Source organism: Phoca vitulina, unplaced genomic scaffold, assembly GCF_004348235.1.
Source record: "Phoca vitulina isolate PV1807 unplaced genomic scaffold, GSC_HSeal_1.0 scaffold2, whole genome shotgun sequence".
Taxonomy (NCBI): domain Eukaryota; kingdom Metazoa; phylum Chordata; class Mammalia; order Carnivora; family Phocidae; genus Phoca; species Phoca vitulina.
In genome coordinates, this window is record NW_022589705.1 from 48,350,889 (window position 1) to 48,370,923 (window position 20,035).

At 38.6% G+C, this 20,035-nt stretch overlaps 1 protein-coding gene across 4 annotated transcripts in view; it reads right to left on the minus strand.

Annotated features, from left to right (window-relative positions):
• LEPR (leptin receptor) overlaps positions 1-20,035 on the minus strand; it is an 82,892-nt gene that overhangs the window by 34,863 nt on the left and 27,994 nt on the right. For all 4 annotated transcript variants that reach the window (XM_032426980.1, XM_032426989.1, XM_032426973.1 and 1 more), the window contains 3 exons: positions 7,397-7,605; positions 2,947-3,092; positions 541-685 (listed from right to left, as the gene is read on the minus strand). In XM_032426980.1, the coding sequence (XP_032282871.1) occupies positions 541-685; positions 2,947-3,092; positions 7,397-7,605 (500 nt within the window). The remainder of the gene's footprint in view (positions 1-540; positions 686-2,946; positions 3,093-7,396; positions 7,606-20,035) is intronic.

Consider the following 20,035-nt stretch of genomic DNA (forward strand, 5'->3'; position numbering starts at 1 on the left):
GACTATTTATAAACCACCACCTCAACTTCATGAGGAAGTTTTGAATAAACCACAGTTTTTCTGATGTTAAAGATTAAAAACATGAAAACTGAAAGTGAAAACTCTCAAAAGCCAGCATCTGGAGTGAAAAGAATTATTTCATTATGTTATTATTTATTATATTATATAAAATATAATAATTAAATGAAATTTGAATATTTGGAATTTATGTCAAATAAATATATCTGATTTTAAATGTAAATTAAGGAAACACTGATACCAGTAGCGTTCTGAATTTGTGAATTTGGAACCTTTCTATTAAGTCTATCTTTTGAATGGGTAAGAGTAATTCATGTACGCACATAAACTTGGGAGCTCTTCTATAAGTTGTTTTTACACGTTTTCATTCACAAAGTAACCTGCCAACACTTAAATAAAACGTTAATATTGTGTCCCTCCTCTTGGTTTACTGCTACGAAATTTAAGATGCTTATAACAGGCCAAGGGAAAAATCAGGAAGCATATTCTCCTCTCGATAGGAGCTACTATTACAAAACCTACCTTGTGTGGTAAAGATAAGAGGGGTGCTCCAGTCACCCCAGGTTCCTGGGCCATCCAGTCTCTTGCCCCTCACTTGAACCTCGTATGAAGACCCAGGAAGCACACTGTCTATCAGCAGAGATGTAGCTGAGACAATTTCATCAGCCTGTTAAATATTGTTTGAAAACATCAGAGCATCAAGTTGACATGGAACCTTCATCAAAACTGAGAACAAGCAGTCCCAACAAATTTCAAAGGATGAAAGTCTTACAGAATAGTTGGCCGGCCACGGTGGAATTAAACAGAAATCAGTAACAAAATAACAAATGTTTGCACTTTTGTCAATAAATTTTTTTTAAAGATTTTATTTATTTATTTGACAGAGAGAGACACAGCGAGAGAGGGAACACAAGCAGGGGGAGTGGGAGAGGGAGAAGCAGGCTTCCCGCCGAGCAGGGAGCCCGATCGATGTGGGTCTCGATCCCAGGACCCTGGGACCATGACCTGAGCCGGAGGCAGACGCTTAACGACTGAGCCACCCAGATGCCACTGTCAATAAAATTTTAAATAGCCCGCGAGTCCAAGAAGAAAATCACAATGATAATCAGCAGATATTTTTAACTGAATGATAACGAATATTGACCTTGTGAAATTTGACAGGTACAGCTAAAATCAGCTGGGAGTTTCAGGGCACTGCTGACATCTATAATACACACCTGATAGAAAATGATGAGCAGGAGCGGACACAGAATTAGAAACATTCCTAGAGGAAAGTGTCACAGAGGAGGGCGTGAATAATTTTAAGAACCTGAACCTGATAAGCTATAGTAAATCAAAATACAGTTTACAAACTAGAGGGTAAATATCTAAGAGACCTAATTCTGCAAGAAACAACTACTAAGAATTGCTTAGCGGGGTGCCTGGGTGGCTCAGTTGTTAAGCGGCTGCCCTCGGCTCAGGTCATGGTCCCAGGGTCCTGGGATCGAGCCCCTCATCGGGCTCCCTGCTCAGCGGGGAGCCTGCTTCTCCCTCTCCCACTCCCCCTGCTTGTGTTCCCTCTCTTGCTGTCTCTCTCTGTCAAATAAATAAATAAAATCTTAAAAAAAAAAAAAAAGAATCGCTTAGCAAATACATTCTATTTTCCAATGACGTACTCCAAAGTTATTGAAATCCCTGGCCTCTTAAACTGTGGGTTCCAGAAACCAAAAGGGTGAAAGCACCACAAATGTATTCTATAATAGAAGGTCACCTAGATTTCAAATCCTATTGTTTCTATTTTGCAGATGAGAAAGCTGAAGCCCAGAGAAGTCTTAACTCTGCTTTTCCCACACAGGACACCAAGGATTTATTTTCTGCTCTTAATGAAAATAAAGTCTTTACAAAATTGGCCCAGAGGTACAAAGACAGGTTTTTACTTCTAAATTATATAACAATTCGTTTCACAAAGGAAAATGCCAAAGTCCAAGCACGGCCCATGCTCTTTATGACGTCCTCCTTCTCCTCTCTTGCTCCTCTTTGATTCATCCACTGCAACTCTTGCCCTCACTGCCTACCCCGGCCTCCAGCTTCTTACCCGGCGTAGGGCCACTGAATTACTGTCTTCTCTCTTTGGAAACTAATTCCCCCAGATATCTACTTCACTAACCTCCTTCAGAGCCTTGCTCAAATGTCACCTTCTCCATGAGGTCTTCCCCACCTCCACTTAATATTACAACCTACCAGCTCTACCAGCACCCGTTAGCTCTACCACTCAGTGCATCCTGATGCAAACAGAACAGTTCCTAGCACCTAGGAGGTCCTCAATAAATACTGAAAGAATGCAAAAAGAATTTGACAGACCTTGTATTACAAATGCGTGTGCTGCAAGTAAGTATGTTGAGCAATAAAACAATAGTTGGAATCGTAAAATCAGAAATCAGAGGTCTGTAGGTGAGAAAATTATCATTATGAATTCAAGTTTCTATAACTGGACTTCCTGTAGCCATTTAGCTGTGTGTGTGTGTGTGTGTGTGTGTGTGTGTGTGTGTGTAAGGAAGAGAGAGAGGGAGGGAAAGGGAGAGACAGAGAAAGTTATTAATCTAACATAATTTTTTGGGGGGAGGAAGAGGAATTTGGAACTTTCTCTGGCACTAAAGTCTGGGAGGAATTTATCACACTCCTCAATATATAACACGGATCCATACATAAGAGATACTGTGCAACATCAAACAATTTCTCCAAAAGCGTTTACCGAAGATACGGACATGTTGTTCATGTGGTCATGTCCTATGCTGATCATAAATGAAAGTCAGTGATATAATATTAAATTACAGCTGATTTAGCTCTAGGAGGACCATGCATGTCTGGCATACAAAGGGCATTTTCTACTGGACCTGGAAAGGGTCTCTAGTTGTTTCTCAACCTTTCATTTTATTAAATTATACTTACTTTTCTCATATATGTTGAAGAATTCTCTGAATATTTCACTTGGTATTGAAGTTGAAATGGTACCAAGGTTGGGCTGGACCAAGAAATCTTTAAATTGCCAGCATCTGTGATTTCCATATGTAAACCTAATGGGGGATCAGGCTTCACTTAAGGAAAAAAGAGAACATTTTTAAGTCAAGCAATTTTCATGATAATCACAAAATAAAGTCAAAATGAATTATTAGCATATCCTGTTCTTTCAACTACTTAAAAGGTGATCTTTTTCAAAGGCTAATTCCAGACTAAAATATTAGGTCTACTCCTTGTACTTTTCCATAGCAATCCACATATATTCATTTCCTCTCCCTACATGGCAAAAACTGTAAACAGTAAAGAGGTTGTTTTGATAAATGTGAATTCCTGCTGTAAAAAAAGTCGGCTAACTTTATTTAACCTAGCATTCCCCAAACTTCTTTGAAGACTCCCCCCCACCACCCTCACCCACTGGTTTAGCAAGTGACAAGGAAAAACGGCATTTTGCAGAACACTACTTGAAAAAGGCATATGGAGTTTGCATGCAAAAATTCACGTAAATATGCACGCAAAACTCAGCAAATCTATTAACTTTGAAAAATAAAAATCTAGACACACCTACTCAAATAACCCACAGCATGCATATATTACATGCAATAAACATAGCATTCACAGGCCCTGGCTTGTCACCAGAAACGGGGATAGAGTTTCTTAGCCTAACAATGTGTTTAACTTAGTAAATGATTTGAGTTCATGTGTATATGCATGTGTTCATGTATGAATATGCATTTGTGTATAGGCTGTGTGTGTGTGTAGTTTTAAATACACGTAACTTTTAAATTATTCATAGAAACAATATAAACATCTTACAATAAAGGATTGACTAAATAAATAATGGTTCATTCCCTATAAGAGAAATCATATCGGAGAAGAATATTGAAAATGTTTACTATTGTTAGTTTTAAAAGTTTATTAAACATCATCTATACTTGAGTTCCTGAATTGTTGAAATTAACAAATAAAAGAATATTTATAAATATATGTTAAAATAGAAAACAATGCCAAAATGATAGAAAATAGACGATGCATTTTTCTTCTTGGTACATCTCTGTGTTTTCAAGATTTTAACTAGCAGGAGTTACATACATAGAAATAATCATTACATTGAAATGTTTACTGATTTGAATTTTATTTTCAAGAACTAAAATGGCATATTACTATAATTAACATACTAAATTTTCAAGAATTTAGACATAGTTTTTCTCTTTTCCTTGAGTCAAAATTAATAAAGCTTTTATTTTATGTGACATATTACAAATTTTAGCTACTTTAAAGCAGAGACAGATAAACACTAAAGTCTAGAAACAAGAGATGAAATTCACTGAGTTCTCATGAATAAAAAGAAAACAAAACAAAAACATCAAACAGAAATCATGAAAGTATAAACTATTGTACATTTCCTGCCTGCATACATATGTGCCCTAATATTAGAAATCTTAAAAATAAATCTTTCCCTGGACCGCCCATGTCCCCAGTCTTAGATACACCGCCAACTACCTGCTTCTTTCAGAGCAATATTCCTTGGAAGAGTTAGCACTACTCACTCTTCCCACTTTGTGTCCCATTTTCCTGACCGACCTACTCTGATCAGGTAGGTCTTCCTCCTCACCAATCCACGGAAACTGCCCTATCAAGGTCATCATCCTTTGCCAAATCCAATGTCAGATGTCTGATGCATTTTCCTCCAGCGCTCAGCAGCATTCCACATAGCTGCTCACTTGGTTCCACTAGGCTGCCAGGCCACCATGCTCTTTTACTCCTCTTTTCTCTCTGATTGCCTCAGTCTTTCTCTCAATGAACTCTAAGTGGGTGATCTCGGGCAATCCCATAAACATCTATATGCCAGATACTCCCATATATATCTCCCCTGAACTGATCATATGTCCAACTGCCTGCTCAGCATCTCTTGGGTATCTATAAGCATCTCAAAAATAATATGTCACACACCCGATCCTCCCCAAATTTCCTTATCTTAGTATCTGGCACCACTATTCACTGACATGCTCAGGGCCAAGTCTCGGTGTTATCTTTGGTTTGTCTCTGTCCATACTCCATACCCAATCCACTAGAAACTTCAGTTAGCATCATCTCCCAAATGAATCCCAACTATGATCATTTCTTTACTTCTCCACTGCTACATCCCTAAACCAACCAGATAATTCCAATAGCCTCCTCTTTGAGCCTTCTGATTCTGCTCTTGTAACCATCCTTCCTCTTTTCTCCATCAATTTCCTTCTCTGCATGCAGAGTAAATTTTAAACATGCACACAGACACACACACACACAGACACACACACAAACACACACACTTGACCATATCACTCTCCTGGTTCAAAAGCTTCCACTGTAATTAGAATAAAACCCAAACTCTGTAACCCTGGCCTACCATATGACCTGAATCCGATACCTCTGACCACATCGCCAAATATTCCCCTACCTCATTCACTGCAAGCACAAAGGCCTTCTCTTGGGTTCCTCCAACTTCCAAGCTCATTCCATCTCAGAGGTTTTACGGGTGCTATTTTCCCTGGTTGGAGCACCTTTTGTTCTGGATTTTTGCATGGCTATCTCTTTTTCATTCAGCCCAAATGCTATCTCCTAAAACAGGTCTTCTTTGACCTCTGTAGCTGAAATAATAGTCCTTACACCTACCTGGCCCTCTCCATGTCTTATTTCTTTTGTGGCACTTAACATTTTAGGACATTATCATATATACCCAAGTATAAGGAAAGATTTTTTTTTCTCAAAAAATTATCCCTGAAAAAAAGACAAAATTCTTTTTAGATTTTTTTTTTTTTAAAGATTTTATTTATTTATTTGACAGAGAGAGACACAGCAAGAGAGGGAACACAAGCAGGGGGAGTGGGAGAGGGAGAAGCAGGCTTCCTGCTGAGCAGGGAGCCCTATGCGGGGCTCGATCCCAGGACCCTGAGATCATGACCTGAGCCGAAGGCAGACACCCAATGACTGAGCCACCCAGGTGCCCCTCTTTTTAGGTTTCTTATAAAGTCTATCACAGCACCTTCTCTTAACTACCTTATTTTTTTTAATATTTAATTTAATTCTGGTTCTAAATCCTTCTAAAAATCACCTGACAGAATTAGTTTTAAAAAGAGAACATAATGATATTTTATAAATTTTATATATATTTTTCCTGTGCTATAACTTCATGACAGAATTGCTTGGACATCATTGTAATTATGTTGCAGAGACCACAAATATATCCCTAGAGGACAAATTATTTGAACGTCCTAATGTTAAAATACGATGTCATATGCAGATTCAAATAGTGGCATATCCCCAGAAACTTAGAAAGAAGCGAAGGTCAAGTTGTGTGGAAAACTGTATGAGATCCCTAGAAAACTGGCTCTAGTAATGTCAAAAACAACGATGCCAAGATGCATGTAAAGAGTTGGTATATAATGGTTTCAAGAAATATAAGTGGAAAATAGTAACGCTGTTTAATTTTATATTATATATAAAACACACACACAAAACGGAGTTAATAAATACTTTAAGTGAACATTGCCTATATTATTCACATTTGTAATCCTATGTTCAAGTTGATCAAAAGAAACTGGGAATCTTTGCATTAAAAATATGGGACACTACCTATTATTTGAGTTTTTATTATAATCAGATTTGTATAGCAAATTATGTAGGTGTTTACTTTTTTATTGTTTCTCTCTGCTCACTATTGGTTGTCTCCGACTTCTGAGGCAGGAACTTTGTCTCATTCACCAATGTTTCCCCAGCTCCGAGGTCAGTGGCTGACACACATGAGCTTCTAAGAAATATTTATTGAAGGAATATGTAAAGGTATAAAATAAATAAATAAAGGTAAAAAACAAGCTCCTAATTATTTTCGGAAACTGTTACCTGAGAAGCGAAAAAGTAACAACCGAACGATACATATCCATTAGATACAGGGTTGAAAGAAAAACTATTTTTAAGAAAGAATTTAAGGGGCGCCTAGGTGACTCAGTCAGTTAAGCGTCTGACTCTTGGTTTTGACTCAGGTCATGATCTCATGGTTCATGGGATCAAGCCCCTCATCAGGCTCCGTGCTCGGTGGGGAGTCTACTTGAAGAGTCTCTCTCTGCCCCTCCCCCTACTCATGCCTGCTCTCTCTCTGTCTCTAAAATAAATGGGTAAATCTTTAAAAAAGAAAGAAAGAATTCAAGTTACAACTACAGAGATCATCTATACTACTCTTAAAACATTCTAGAAGCTGCTTTTAATACTCCCCAATTCTACATTTGCTGTCCTGACCACACTGGTCAAAGCAAGAGAAGCTATTGAAAATTTTTGTAAGCAATGTTTAACCTGTTTGTGTGGCTGATGTTTAGATATAATACCTTTTTTATGCACGACTTACCAACATTTATGGGTTGAACCGACATTAGAGGTGATTGAAAATTTATTCCACCAGACGTGATTTTCAAATACAGAAGGAGAGTGTGGTTGAGTTTGGCGGCTGGCACAGGCACATGGCATTCACAGCTGTTGTGAACACTGCAGTTGCACTGAACAATCTGAAAACTGCCTTTCTGGGGGACCAGAGGTGACTCTTCTAACACTTCAGGCCTACGTGCAAAAGAAAGAGCTAAATATTAGCATAGGTGACAAAAATACACGACAAAAATCCAAACTGAGGTGAACTGTTCTGGACATCCAGCTTAAATGGCATCTAGAAAAAACTGGATACATTATATCAGAGACGCAAAGATAAGGGTTCAAGCAGGTTAGCATTAGAAATAATAGCAGCAAGAAGAGAGTGAAGCAATAGTCAAGTATCAAAAGGAAAGTAGCATTGTGATCCTAAAACTCTACACCCAGAGAAAATACCTTTCAAAATAAACATGAAATAAAGGCTTTTCTCAGGCATACCAAAACTGAAAGAATTTGTCACCATCAGATCTGCATTATGAAAAGTGCCAAAGAAAGTCCATCAGACAAAAAGGAAATGACAGCAGATGGAAATCTGATTCCACACAGAGAAATGAAAATAACTGGGATGCCTGTGTGGCTCAGTCAGTTAAGCGTCTGCCTTCGGCTCAGGTCATGATCTCAGGGTCCTGGGATGGAGCCCCGCATCCGGCTCCCTGCTCGGCGGGGAGTCTGCTTCTCCCTCTCTTCCCCACTCGTGCTCTCTCTCGCTACCTCTTTCTCTCTCTCTCTCAAATAAATAAATAAAATCTTCAAAAAAAAAAAAGAAATGAAAATAACTTTAAAAGGGTAAATATCTACTGACTGCTTAAAGCAAAAAAAATACCATGGAGTGTATGGTTTATAACACAGGTAGAAGTATAATGTGTGACGCTGGCTCTAAGCTTGGGGGAGAGAGACGTAACATAAGTGTGCGGTTTTAATGTTCTCGTACTATACATGAAGTGCGATAATATTACTTAGAGGTACATCTGTTGGATTGTAGTTAAGTTAAAAACCTACATCATAAATCCTAAAGCAACCACTAAAATAATAAAACAAGGAGTTATAGCTAATGAACCACAATAATCAAGCCAACAGAGTATTAGTATAAGGACAGAAAAATAGATTAATGGAACAGAATAGAGACCAACACCTATATGGACAGCCAGCTTCTTTCTACAGAGGTGCAAAAGCAGTTCTGTGGAGAAAGGGTAATCTTTTCATTAAGTCGTGCAGAACAATGGGATATCTATATGCAAAACAAAACAAAACAAATTTCAATCCATACTCACACCAGATTCAAAAATTAATTCAAAATGGATCATCAGTTCAAATGTAAAACCTAGGGGTGCCTGGGTGGTTCAGTCGTTAAGCGTCTGTCTTCAGCTCAGGTCATGATCCCAGGGTCCTGGGATCGAGCCCTGCATCAGGCTCCCTGCTCAGCGGGAGGCCTGCTTCCCTCTCTCCCACTCCCCCTGCTGTGTACCCTCTCTCACTGTCTCTCTCTCTGTCAAATAAATAAGTAAAATCTTTAAAAACAAAAACAAAAACAAATGTAAAACCTAAAGCCATAAAACTTCTAGAAGAGAACATGGGGACAAAAATTTGTTACCTTCAGTAAGGTAACATTTCCATAGATGCAACACCAAAAGCATGATCCATAAAAGAACAAATTGATAAACTGGATTCTTACCAAGATTGAAAACTCTGTTTTTTGAAAGTAAGACACTATGGAACAACAAGAAGACAAGCCATAGACTGAGAGAATGTATTTCCCAATTATCTATCTGATAAAGGACTTGTCTCCAGAAGATATAAAGAACTCTCAAAACTCAATAATAAAACAAACAATACAATTAAAAAACAGGCAAAGATTTCACCATGCACTTAGAGAAGATAAATGAATGAAAATAAGCGTGTCAAAAGAAGCCCAAGGTCATTTGTTATTCAGGAAATGCAAATTAAAACCACAATGATACCACTATCCACGTGTTAGAATGGCTAAAATTTTAAAAATTAATTTTATAAGGATGTGAAGAAATTGGAACTCTGATCCACAGCTGGTGGGAATGTAAAATGATACAACTTTGGAAAATAGTTTAGTAATATTTAAGTTGTTAAAATTACACCTATCATACAATTTACACATTCTATCCCAGGTGGTCATCCAAGAGAAATGAAAGTATATGTCCTCTCAGAGACTCATATACAAACAAACACAGAGACTTGTAGCAGCTTTATTTGTAATAGCCAAAAACTGTAAATAACTCAAATGTCCATTAACAGGTGAATGGATAAATAAATTGTGGTATATCCATATAATGGAATGCTACTTCACAATGGAAAGGAATGAACTACTAGTGGATGCATACAACATTAATGACTCTCAAAATAATCATGCTGCATGAAAGTGTGACAAAAGTACTGTATGATTGCATTTATATAAAATCCTAGAAAATACAAAGTAACCTGCGGTAACAGAAAGCAGGTCATTCATTGCCTGGGGACAGTGGAGGGTGATGAGGGTGATAGGGACCACAGGTAGAGGCAACGGGTGGGGTTACAAAGGGGAGGGAAGCAATTTTGTGATTGGCAATATATTCATTTTCTTTATTAGGGTGATGATTTTATGAGTGATTTCATATAGAAAAACTTATCAATTTATACTTTAAATATATAATAAGCTGTGTAAACATGTACAGTTTATTGTCTATTAATTTTATGTCAATAAAGCTGTTTACCCAAAAAAGAAAATTTAGGAAAAACTTTTTAAGCAATACTTTGCCTAACACTGTAAACCTACAAATGAATGAGCTAACCTTAAAAAGTAATTGCAGGGGCACCTGGGTGGCTCAGTCAGTTAAGTGTCTGCCTTCGACTCAGGTCATGATCTCAGGGTCCTGGGATCAAGCCTGCATCCGACTCCCAGCTCAGCAGGGAGCCTGCTTCTCCCTCTCTGCTCAACAGCCCCGCCCCCCGCCCCACCCTGCTTGTGCTCTCTCTCGCTCTCTCTCTCTCAAATAAATAAAATCTTAAAAAAAAAAAGTAATTGTAGTTTTTCCTTGACTTATGATGGGTTACCTCCTGATAAACTCATCGCAAATTAGAGATATCCTAAGTTGAAATGCATTTAATACACCTAACCTACCGAATGTCATAGCTTAGCCTAGCCTCCCTTAAACATGCTTAGAACATTCACACTAGCCTACAGATGGGCAAAATCATCTAATACAAAGCCTATTTTATAATAAAATTTTGAACATCTCATGTAATTTACTGAATATCATACCAAGAGTTAAAAAAAAAAGAGAGAGAGGATGGTGGAAGTGTATCAGTTGTTTACCCTCATGGTCACGGGGCTGACTAGGACTTGCCAATGCCCAGCATCACGAGGGAGTATCCTACCACATATCACTAGTCTGGGAAACAATCAAAATTCAAAACTCTACTCAATGGGTATTGCTTTCACACCATTAAATCATAAGTCAAACCATTGTTAAGTGGGTGACTGCCTATAACTAGCTGGGTTGAATTACCTAACTCAAAGCACAAAGAATAATAGCATGCAACCAAGACACAGAGTTGTTATTTCTGATTTATTAGTGTCGTTTTTTTAATCTGCATGGTTGCCTGGAGAGTCTAAGCCTAGGTGCAAATAAGAAGACTTGTTTGGGGTGGGGGGAGTCATGGGGGAGGAGAGGGATAACTAATATTTCCCTGTCTTGCTTGAGCCACCCCATTCCGTCCATAAACACCTGCTGCCTTCTATCTAAACCACTCTATCTTTTTTAAAGAATTTGGGGATGGAAACGGAGTATTAATATTTAGACATGATCACTGCCTTCAGAATTCTTGCAGTCCTTTTGGAGGGAAAAGATTGTAAGTGCTAAATATACTAATTAAAAATTAGTGTGGAGAAAGCACTGCTTTAGCAGCTCTGCTAACTAGCATATACCTGAGAATTCACATATAAATACAACGTGAATGAAATCGACCCGAATCTTTCATACATACACCACTAGTATTAAATGTGAATTCTGATAGATTTTCGTTTCCTGAGATAGACTTCAGTATGACTTTAGTCCTAAAATAAATCAATCAAGAAACAACATTTACAGTCCTTTCAACATGCAAAGCAGTCTACTGGGCACTGTGTCGGGGATAATATTATTGTTAGAAGCACACTAAATTAACACCAAGACTTAATATCAAGTCCTTCCATTTGCTTTTGAGCCATAAGACCATAGACAGGTAAGTTCTTCTTTATTAGCCTTGGTTTCCACAATCAGTAAAACAGAGAAAAATGCCTGCACCATCTTCCTTTACAATGCTGTTGTAAATATCAAAGACAATTACATAAAAGTATTTTTGAAAACTTTAAAGTGCTATACACCCATAAAATAACATTTTGAATTAGAGTTGGAATGACTTAGCACTTTCAATTTTATCTAAATCTCACAAAGCCAATGAAATGTCATTTTTTGAAAACATCACACTATGCCTTTTAGGTATTTTTTGAGTATTAAAATAAAAGCTTTTATGAAAAGGGTATGGAACAAATTGAGTAAATTGTGGTATTTTATGTCAGAAATATGCCTGTACAGTATTATGCTTTGATTGAAGAACTCCCAAATTTTACAGCAAAAATAAAACTAAACAGAAAATAAGGCATACATTCTTCACTAACGCTTTCTAAAGGACAGAAAATTCTAGTGATATTTTTTTTTTAAAACAAAAAGAAAAGTTAGAATTACACCGTCTTACTGTAGATGGTCTTGCCAATGCCATTTTTTCTAAATAGAGTGGATATTTGTAGAATCGGGCTGATTACCAATTAGATTAACTATCTGGTTTCTCTATCACTTTACTGTTGTGTGTTCTATTTAATCAATCTCATTGTTAATTTCTTTATAATTTCAATATACACAAAGAAAACATATATACTATATATTTATAATAATGACTATATGTAATATATGTGTTTATTCTAGTAATTCATTAATTGTGATTTTTTTTTTAAAGTCATCTCCATTCAGAAATTTCCCAAACCACCCCAACAGACAATCTCATTATGAAACTCTAAGAATCAATCTAAAACTAATTTTCAAATGTTCTACACAGGGGTGAAGAAACTACAGCCCACAGGCCAAATACACCTGTTTTTTGTACAGCTTGTGAGCTAAGAATGGTTTCTTACATTTTCAAATGGTTTAAAAAAAAAAAAAAGAGGAAGAATGTCCCATGATACATGGCAATTGCATAAAATTCAAATTTCTGTGTCCATGAACGTAGTAATGCTTATTCATTTACATATTAACTATGACTACAAGGTTGGAAGAAAGACCTTATGGCCTGCAAAGTCTGAAATATTTGCTATCTGGCCCTTAAAGAAAAAATTTTCAATCCTAGTTATTGGCCAGAAACATTTTATACTCCCTACTGGTGGGAACTTGATGGACAAAGGACACAAAAATAGAGAATCCACATTAAATATATCATCACATTTCCTTGTATAGCATATTTACAATTTACATATACATCTTGGGAATCACTAATTTAATTTTCAAAATACCTTATGAGGGAACTAATATCACCTACTTTATAAGTAAGAAAGTGAGTCTCAGAGACAATGTGGACCTGAAACTAGTCTGAAGTATTGTGCTTCCATGTTCCTTGCTCACTTCATTAAACCCAAGACGTCTTATTATCACAAGACAAATTTCCCTGTTACTGTGGCCACTTTATTATTTTATTTAGGGGATTAATACATTAGTGGCCACAACTAAAAAAGAATTATAATCTGAATCATCTTAACATTTCCATACATCAGAACTTTAAAGAATTAGAGGATTATTTCAAATTACTTTTTCCTTGAAGAAAACATGAGATATTTCTCATATTTATGAGAGCATAAACTGCAAAGTTTGTATGAAACCTGGAAAGAGCACATTCGATCCTCTGACCTTTGGTCATATTATTTGTTCCCAGAATTATTTTTCTACGAATATATTAAAACTTCTCTAAGCAAAGATCTATGCTAAGTTATTACAGGAATAACATCAAATGGGCGCTACGCAAGTTCATAACTGTGACATAAACTGAGAGCAAACCATGGTGGACAAATGAATACATGGGAATTGTTTAAAACAGTATTAGTTTTGTATATCATTTGATCAAGTCACTTATTTTAAATCTCAGACTGGTAATCTATACAAATGTTACCCAAAAAATCTACTTTGCCAATCCCCCAAATTTCAAAGACCAAATTAGTATCCCAGACTAGTCTCATGATCAGAATCACCTGGAGCCTTGTTAAAAATAGATTCCTAGACCCTTCATGGAGAATTCAGTAGGTCTGGGACTAAGGAACCTGTTTTCAATAAGAGCCATAGATTGGTTCTCAAAGAGTTATCCCCAAACCACTAGCATCAGCATCCTCTGGAACTTGATAAAAATGCAAATTACTGGCTCCACTCCAGAGCTCATGAACCAGGCCCAAATGAGAAGTAATGGCCTAGATAAATCTCATCAAGGAGACAAGTTTAAGAGGCATTTTGTAAAATACAAAGTACTCTTCAGATGTAAGATATTACCAAACAAATGGAAAATCAACAAGTATGAAAGGGAGAAAGAAAAGAGAAAAAGAAAAGAAGAAAACAAAACAAATGAACCTTAATGTATATCAAGTTAATAGTATAACCACATGGGTAGAGGGGGAGGGGAATCCTTTTTTTTTTTTAATTTTATTTATTTGACAGAGAGAGACAGACAGACAGCTAGAGAGGGGACACAAGCAGGGGGAGTGGGAGAGGGAGAAGCAGGGTTCGATCCCAGGACCCTGGGATCATGACCTGAGCTGAAGGCAGACATTTAACGACTGAGCCACCCAGGCACCCTGGGGTAGGGGAAGCCTAATTAAAAGTTTGGAACATAGTGTTTTGATCATGTAACTTTTAGCCTTAGCAAAGGCAAAATGAGTGTAAACAAATATTGTACTCTAGTTAGTATGCTTGTTTTTCACAGTAGTATAGGTTAGCAATTCCAAAACTACTTTACATGTGTTCTAGGACTAAGCAAATGGGTTAGATATTGTGGGAAAGGGAAGCCATGTTTCTTATTGCTGGGGAAAAAAAAAAAAAAGAGAAAAAAGAAAGAGGGAAGGGGGAGGGAAAAGGGAAAGGAAAGGGTGGAGGAGGAAATGGAGAGGAGAGGGGACGGGGGAAAGGAGTGGAGGGGAGGGAAGTGGAGGGGAAAGAGGGGATGGAAGGAAGAAAGGAAGAAAGAAAAAAGGCTAGAATTGATCCTATGATTTTGGGCTAAAATGGGAGATATTATGGGTGCCCAGTTGGCTCAGTTGGTTGAGTGTGAGGCTCTTGGTTTAGGCTCAGGTTATGATCTCAGGGTCGTGAGATCAGGCCCTGGGTTAGGCTCCATGGTCAGTGGGGAGTCTGCTTGAGATTCTCTCTCTCCCTCTCCCTCTGCTCCCCCCCAACTCTCTCACTCTCTCTCTCTCAAATAAATAAATAAACCTTAAAAAATGGGAGATATTAGTATGAATACATGCTTTTAATATATGTATACACAGAGATATAGAAATATAGATTTGTGCATATACATATACATCATGTGTGTATTGTGTATACACATACATGTAACTAGCTCTGTAGCTGAGAGGGTCCAGAAACAATGCCACCCAAGTAATTTCTCTCCTCGTGTTCATGTTTTCCTTTATATCCTTGAGCATGTGGAACATGGTAATGTCATCCTTGCCTGCTACTTTTATTATCCCTGTCATTTCTGGATCTGTTTCTATTGACTGATTTTTTTTCTCCTCCTGGCTAGGGGTTACATTTTCCTGTTCCTTCCCATGTGTAGTATTTTTTTACTAGATGCCAGACATTGTGAATATTACATTTTTGGGTGTTGAATTGTATTGCTCTGCTTTAAAGAATGTTGGATTTTGTTCTGGCAGTCAGTTAAGTTACTTAGGCACCAGTTTGAACCTTTTTTCTTTCAAGTTCTTTTGGGGAGAGAGTAGCCTTGACTCTAGGGCTAATTTGGCCCCACTTTTAGAATGTGGCTATTATGGGGTTTCTACTGACTGTCATTGATATTCACCAATCTGCTTGGTAGAAACTTTAATTATCCTGGTCCTATGTAACTTTTGAGAATTGTTTAGCTTATAGTTCCTGGTGATTGTTCTCTTCATAGTGTTTCTTGCCCAACTTAGTGTTTCTTACCCAACATCATGCGCAGATTGGTAATCAGTCAAGGGGACCCCAGTACTAATTCTGTGAACTCCCTGCTTCAAATAATCTGCCCCACAAATTCAAGCCTCCTTATACTCTCTGAACTCCTATCTCTGTCTCCTTGATCCAGCAATATCACCGGGATCCACTTGAGTTTCCCAGCCCTGTGCCAGGTTCTGGAAATTGCCTCTAGTCCAGAAAGACTAATTCAGGACTCATTTTGTTTCCTTTTCTTAGGAATAACAGATCTGTTCGGCTTTTGTCCCATATCTGGAAGTAGATGTTTCTTACATTTTATCAAGTTCTCTAGTTGTTTATGACAGAAGAGTAATCCCAGACTGTATTATTCCCAAAAATGGCCAGAAGCCATTTTTGTTGACTTTATATATTAACTTCTGAAAATATAATATATTCAAATCATTCAAAACTTGATTTTCTTTAAAGGAAGCAGTGAAATGGGGTGGTGACTTGATGGAATGTGTGATCTATGTCTTAAATGGGAGTTATTACAGCATGTTATCAGCTGAGAAGAAAACTTTTTTTTTTTTTAAAGATTTTATTTATTTGACAGAGAGAGAGATAGCGAGAGCAGGAACACAAGCAGGGGGAGTGGGAGAGGGAGAAGCAGGCTTCCTGCCGAGCAGGGAGCCCAATGTGGGACTCGATCCCCCATGAGCCCAATGTGGGATCATGACCTGAGCCAAAGGCAGACGCTTAACGACTGAGCCACCCAGGCGCCCAAGAAAACTTGATAATGCAAGAAAGAGAGGGGATAATTGCAAGGGCCAAGTCCTTGAGTAAACTACAGGGGATGGGACTCAAAACACATGAGAAAGTGTTCACTTTAGATTGGAGCACAGAGAACTCATCCATGATTAAAGAAGAGAAGGATACTGTGTGGGCACTGATATGAGCAGGCTGGTAGGTTTGGGTGAGAAAGCAATTATAAGAGAACCTCTCCCCTGCTCCTGTCTTCCTGCTGACAGTCAAAAGCAAGGTCATCAGGGAGTGTCTCTGGCTCTCTCTCAGGGAAGCCGGCAGCCAGGTTGTAGTGTACCCTATGGAGAAATCCACATGACAAGCAAATGAAGGAGACCTCCAGTCCCAGCCGGGGAGGAACTAAGGCCTTCCGTCCAATGGCCCATGAGGAAGTCGGAAGCCTGGGAACAGATTCTCCTGAAATTAAGCCTTGAAATAACTGCAGTTCTAGCTGACATCTTCATTGCAACCTTATGAAAGACCTCGAGGCACATGTCCCCAGCTAAGCTGCACCTGGATTCCTGACCCACATGGCCCGTGAGATGATAAATGATTATTGTTTTAAGCCACTAAACTTGGGGTAGCTTATTATATAGCATAGATAACCAAGGCAGGTATTGGTACCTGGAAATGGGATGCTGCCATACAAATACACCTAAAAATGTGGGAGTGGCTTTAGAACCAGGTGACAGACAGAGGCTGGAACAATTTGGAGAAGCATGCTAAAGAAAGCCTAAATTGCCTTGAATAGACTCGAATGGAAATGTGGAGTTTGAGGATACTGCCAGTGAGGGCACAAGAGGAAGTGAGGGACATGGACTGGAAACTGGAGGAAAGAGAATCTTATGTAGGGGCAGAAAGCTAAGTCTCACATAGCGTGTGCCTCCTGAAATGGGCGATCTGCTGCAGGAAATTGCCAGGCAGGTGTTTGAAGGTGGCCTCTTGGTTTCTTCTTGCCACAAGAGGAGAGCTACACATTGAGCAAAGGGCTGTTAAACACAAGAAACCAAGACTTGAGAGCTGCGAGATGCCTAGCTGTTAGAGATGGCGAAGATGTCACCGCCAGAAAATGGCTTCCAAGCAAAGATCAAAGAGAAGGTAGAGGAGGGCTTATCTCTAAGAGATCTTTGGGCTTTTATCTAATGGGGTGAACCCCAGTGAGATTCACAGGAGGCTGTGTGTTCTTGTGAGAGAACATGGTAGCAGAAACACTACTAGCTCAGACTGAAAGGGTACAAAATGAAACGAAGCCATTGGATTCCCAAACTGTGCTGACAGGAGGCATGCTGAGGAACACCTCCCCTCCACTGCAGAGATGTGCAGCCCTTCAGGAAAAAGAAACTCAGAAGGCAGAGCCAAGAAACACAGAGAATTATTCCTGAGGTTGAGGTAATAGAGGGAATAAGCCTAAGGTTAGGAGGAAGGGGAGATGGTCAGAGAGTGGGATCCTTGAAACTGAAATTACAGACAGAGCATGCTTACCAGTAATGGCAAGGTCTGGAGTAGGTCCACGAGAATGGGTGAACTACATGGGGTGAAGAAACAAGAATAGGGAAAGTAAAGCCTTCAAGAAATTGAAGATCATCTATATGGACATGGAAATCACCAAGAATGCTGATGGGAATAGTAAAGAGAAAAAGTAAAGCAGGGGTTAACAGTTACAGAAGTCCAAACCCCTTGGATGACCCTTACTTATTCATCCATCTCCATTTCTCACCATTCCCCAGCTTTATAACCCAACCAGACTTACCTTTTCATGTCCTCAAATGTTCAGATGTGACTGTGGGACCTTGCAAATGCTCCTCACTCTATCTGGTTCATCCTGTGTCCGCTCGTAATCCAGACAGATACTTCTGCTGCCTGTCTGTATATGTTTTCACAAGTCCCTGTGTTTATTTCACCAAAGTGATTTCAAACTTTGTTATGCTCCTCGTCTTCACTGTTAGCTCCAGGAGGGCAAGGGCTGTGTCTGAGCTGTTCAACATGGTTGCCCACCCTCAGCTCAGTGGCTGGTGCACACAGTAGACATCTCATAATGGAAGAAAAGGATTTCTCTTCCAGGTCAAAGATAAAGCAGTTATAAATAGCACATTTCTATGGTATCTCTCCTTTTGGATTCTTTACAAACATTAATATCTGAGCTCAAACAATGCTTTCCCTTATGGGACATATTCATAGGGCTTTAAATCCCTTATAAACATTAGGTTTTAGTTCTTTTAAAAAACATACTTATTTACACATGGAAGCATTTGAAAGATTTCTCTCAAGAATTCTCTAATGTCTGGAGAAGGGGATATTGATTTAAAAATTCTTCTTACAGTAACGACCTTTATGCATTTTCCCTCCCATGGAGGTCTTGTTCATTATACTGACCATCTCTTCCTCCTAATATGAAATTTCCTATTTAAATTATTTGGAGACATAGTGCCCAAAGATGCACACAACAGAATTCAAGACAGAAACAGCATGTAACAATGTGGTAAAATGGACATATTAACCAAATTGTATAAAGGAGAGAACAATTAATGTGGGGGGGGGGGGGAAGAAAAAAACCCACAATGTTTCTCAAATTGCATGCAATTATGATAAGTTTTCCTGTGCTGATATTTTTAGAAACCTGGGTTCAAAATAAAAGCAGGTCAGGGAGCCTGGGTGGCTCAGCCAGTTAAGATTTCCGCTCAGGTCATGATCTCAGGGTCGTGAGATGGTGCCCTGAGTCGGGCTCCATGCTGGGCATGAAGCCTGCTTAAGATTCTCTCTCCCTGGGGCCCCTGGGTGGCTCAGCCATTAAGCGTCTGCCTTTGGCACAGGTCATGATCCCAGGGTTCTGGGATCAAGCCCAGCATCGGGCTCCCTGCTTGGCGGGAAGCCTGCTTTTCCCTCTCCCACTCCCCCTGCTTGTGTTCCCTCTCTCCTGTTCCTCTCTCTGTCAAGTAAATAAATAAAATATTTAAAAAAAAAAAAGATTCTCTCTCTCCCTCTTCCTCTGTACCTCCCCCACCTTCTCTCTCTCCCTTTCTTTTTTTTTTTTTTTTTTTCTTTAATGAGAGACAGAGAGTATGAGAGGGAGGAGGGTCAGAGGGAGAAGCAGACTCCCTGCCGAGCAGGGAGTCCGATGCGGGACTCGATCCTGGGACTCCAGGATCATGACCTGAGCCGAAGGCAGTCGCTTAACCAACTGAGCCACCCAGGCGCCCTCTCTCTCCCTTTCTAAAAATAATAATAATAATAATAATAAAATAAAAGCAGGTCAAAAGAATCTGCTAAATTCATCATATGAACAAGTTAAAAATCTAGTTAATGTATCATTATTTTCTCATTTTTCTGGGTCTGACAATTTAGATGAATAGACCAGTGGCTACTTGGCTGAGTGAAGTGAAGTGAAAATTCTCAGCTGTAGTTAAGTTACTATGCAATTTTGTAATGTTCTGATATATTCATGTGTATCTTTTTCTGAAAATGCATACCTCAAGACATAACTATAACCTATACATAATAAAATTTAAATCCTTACACATAGCCACAGTGCTTTAACCCCAAACACACTGCCCTAGCTTCCTGATAATGTTTGAAATTGT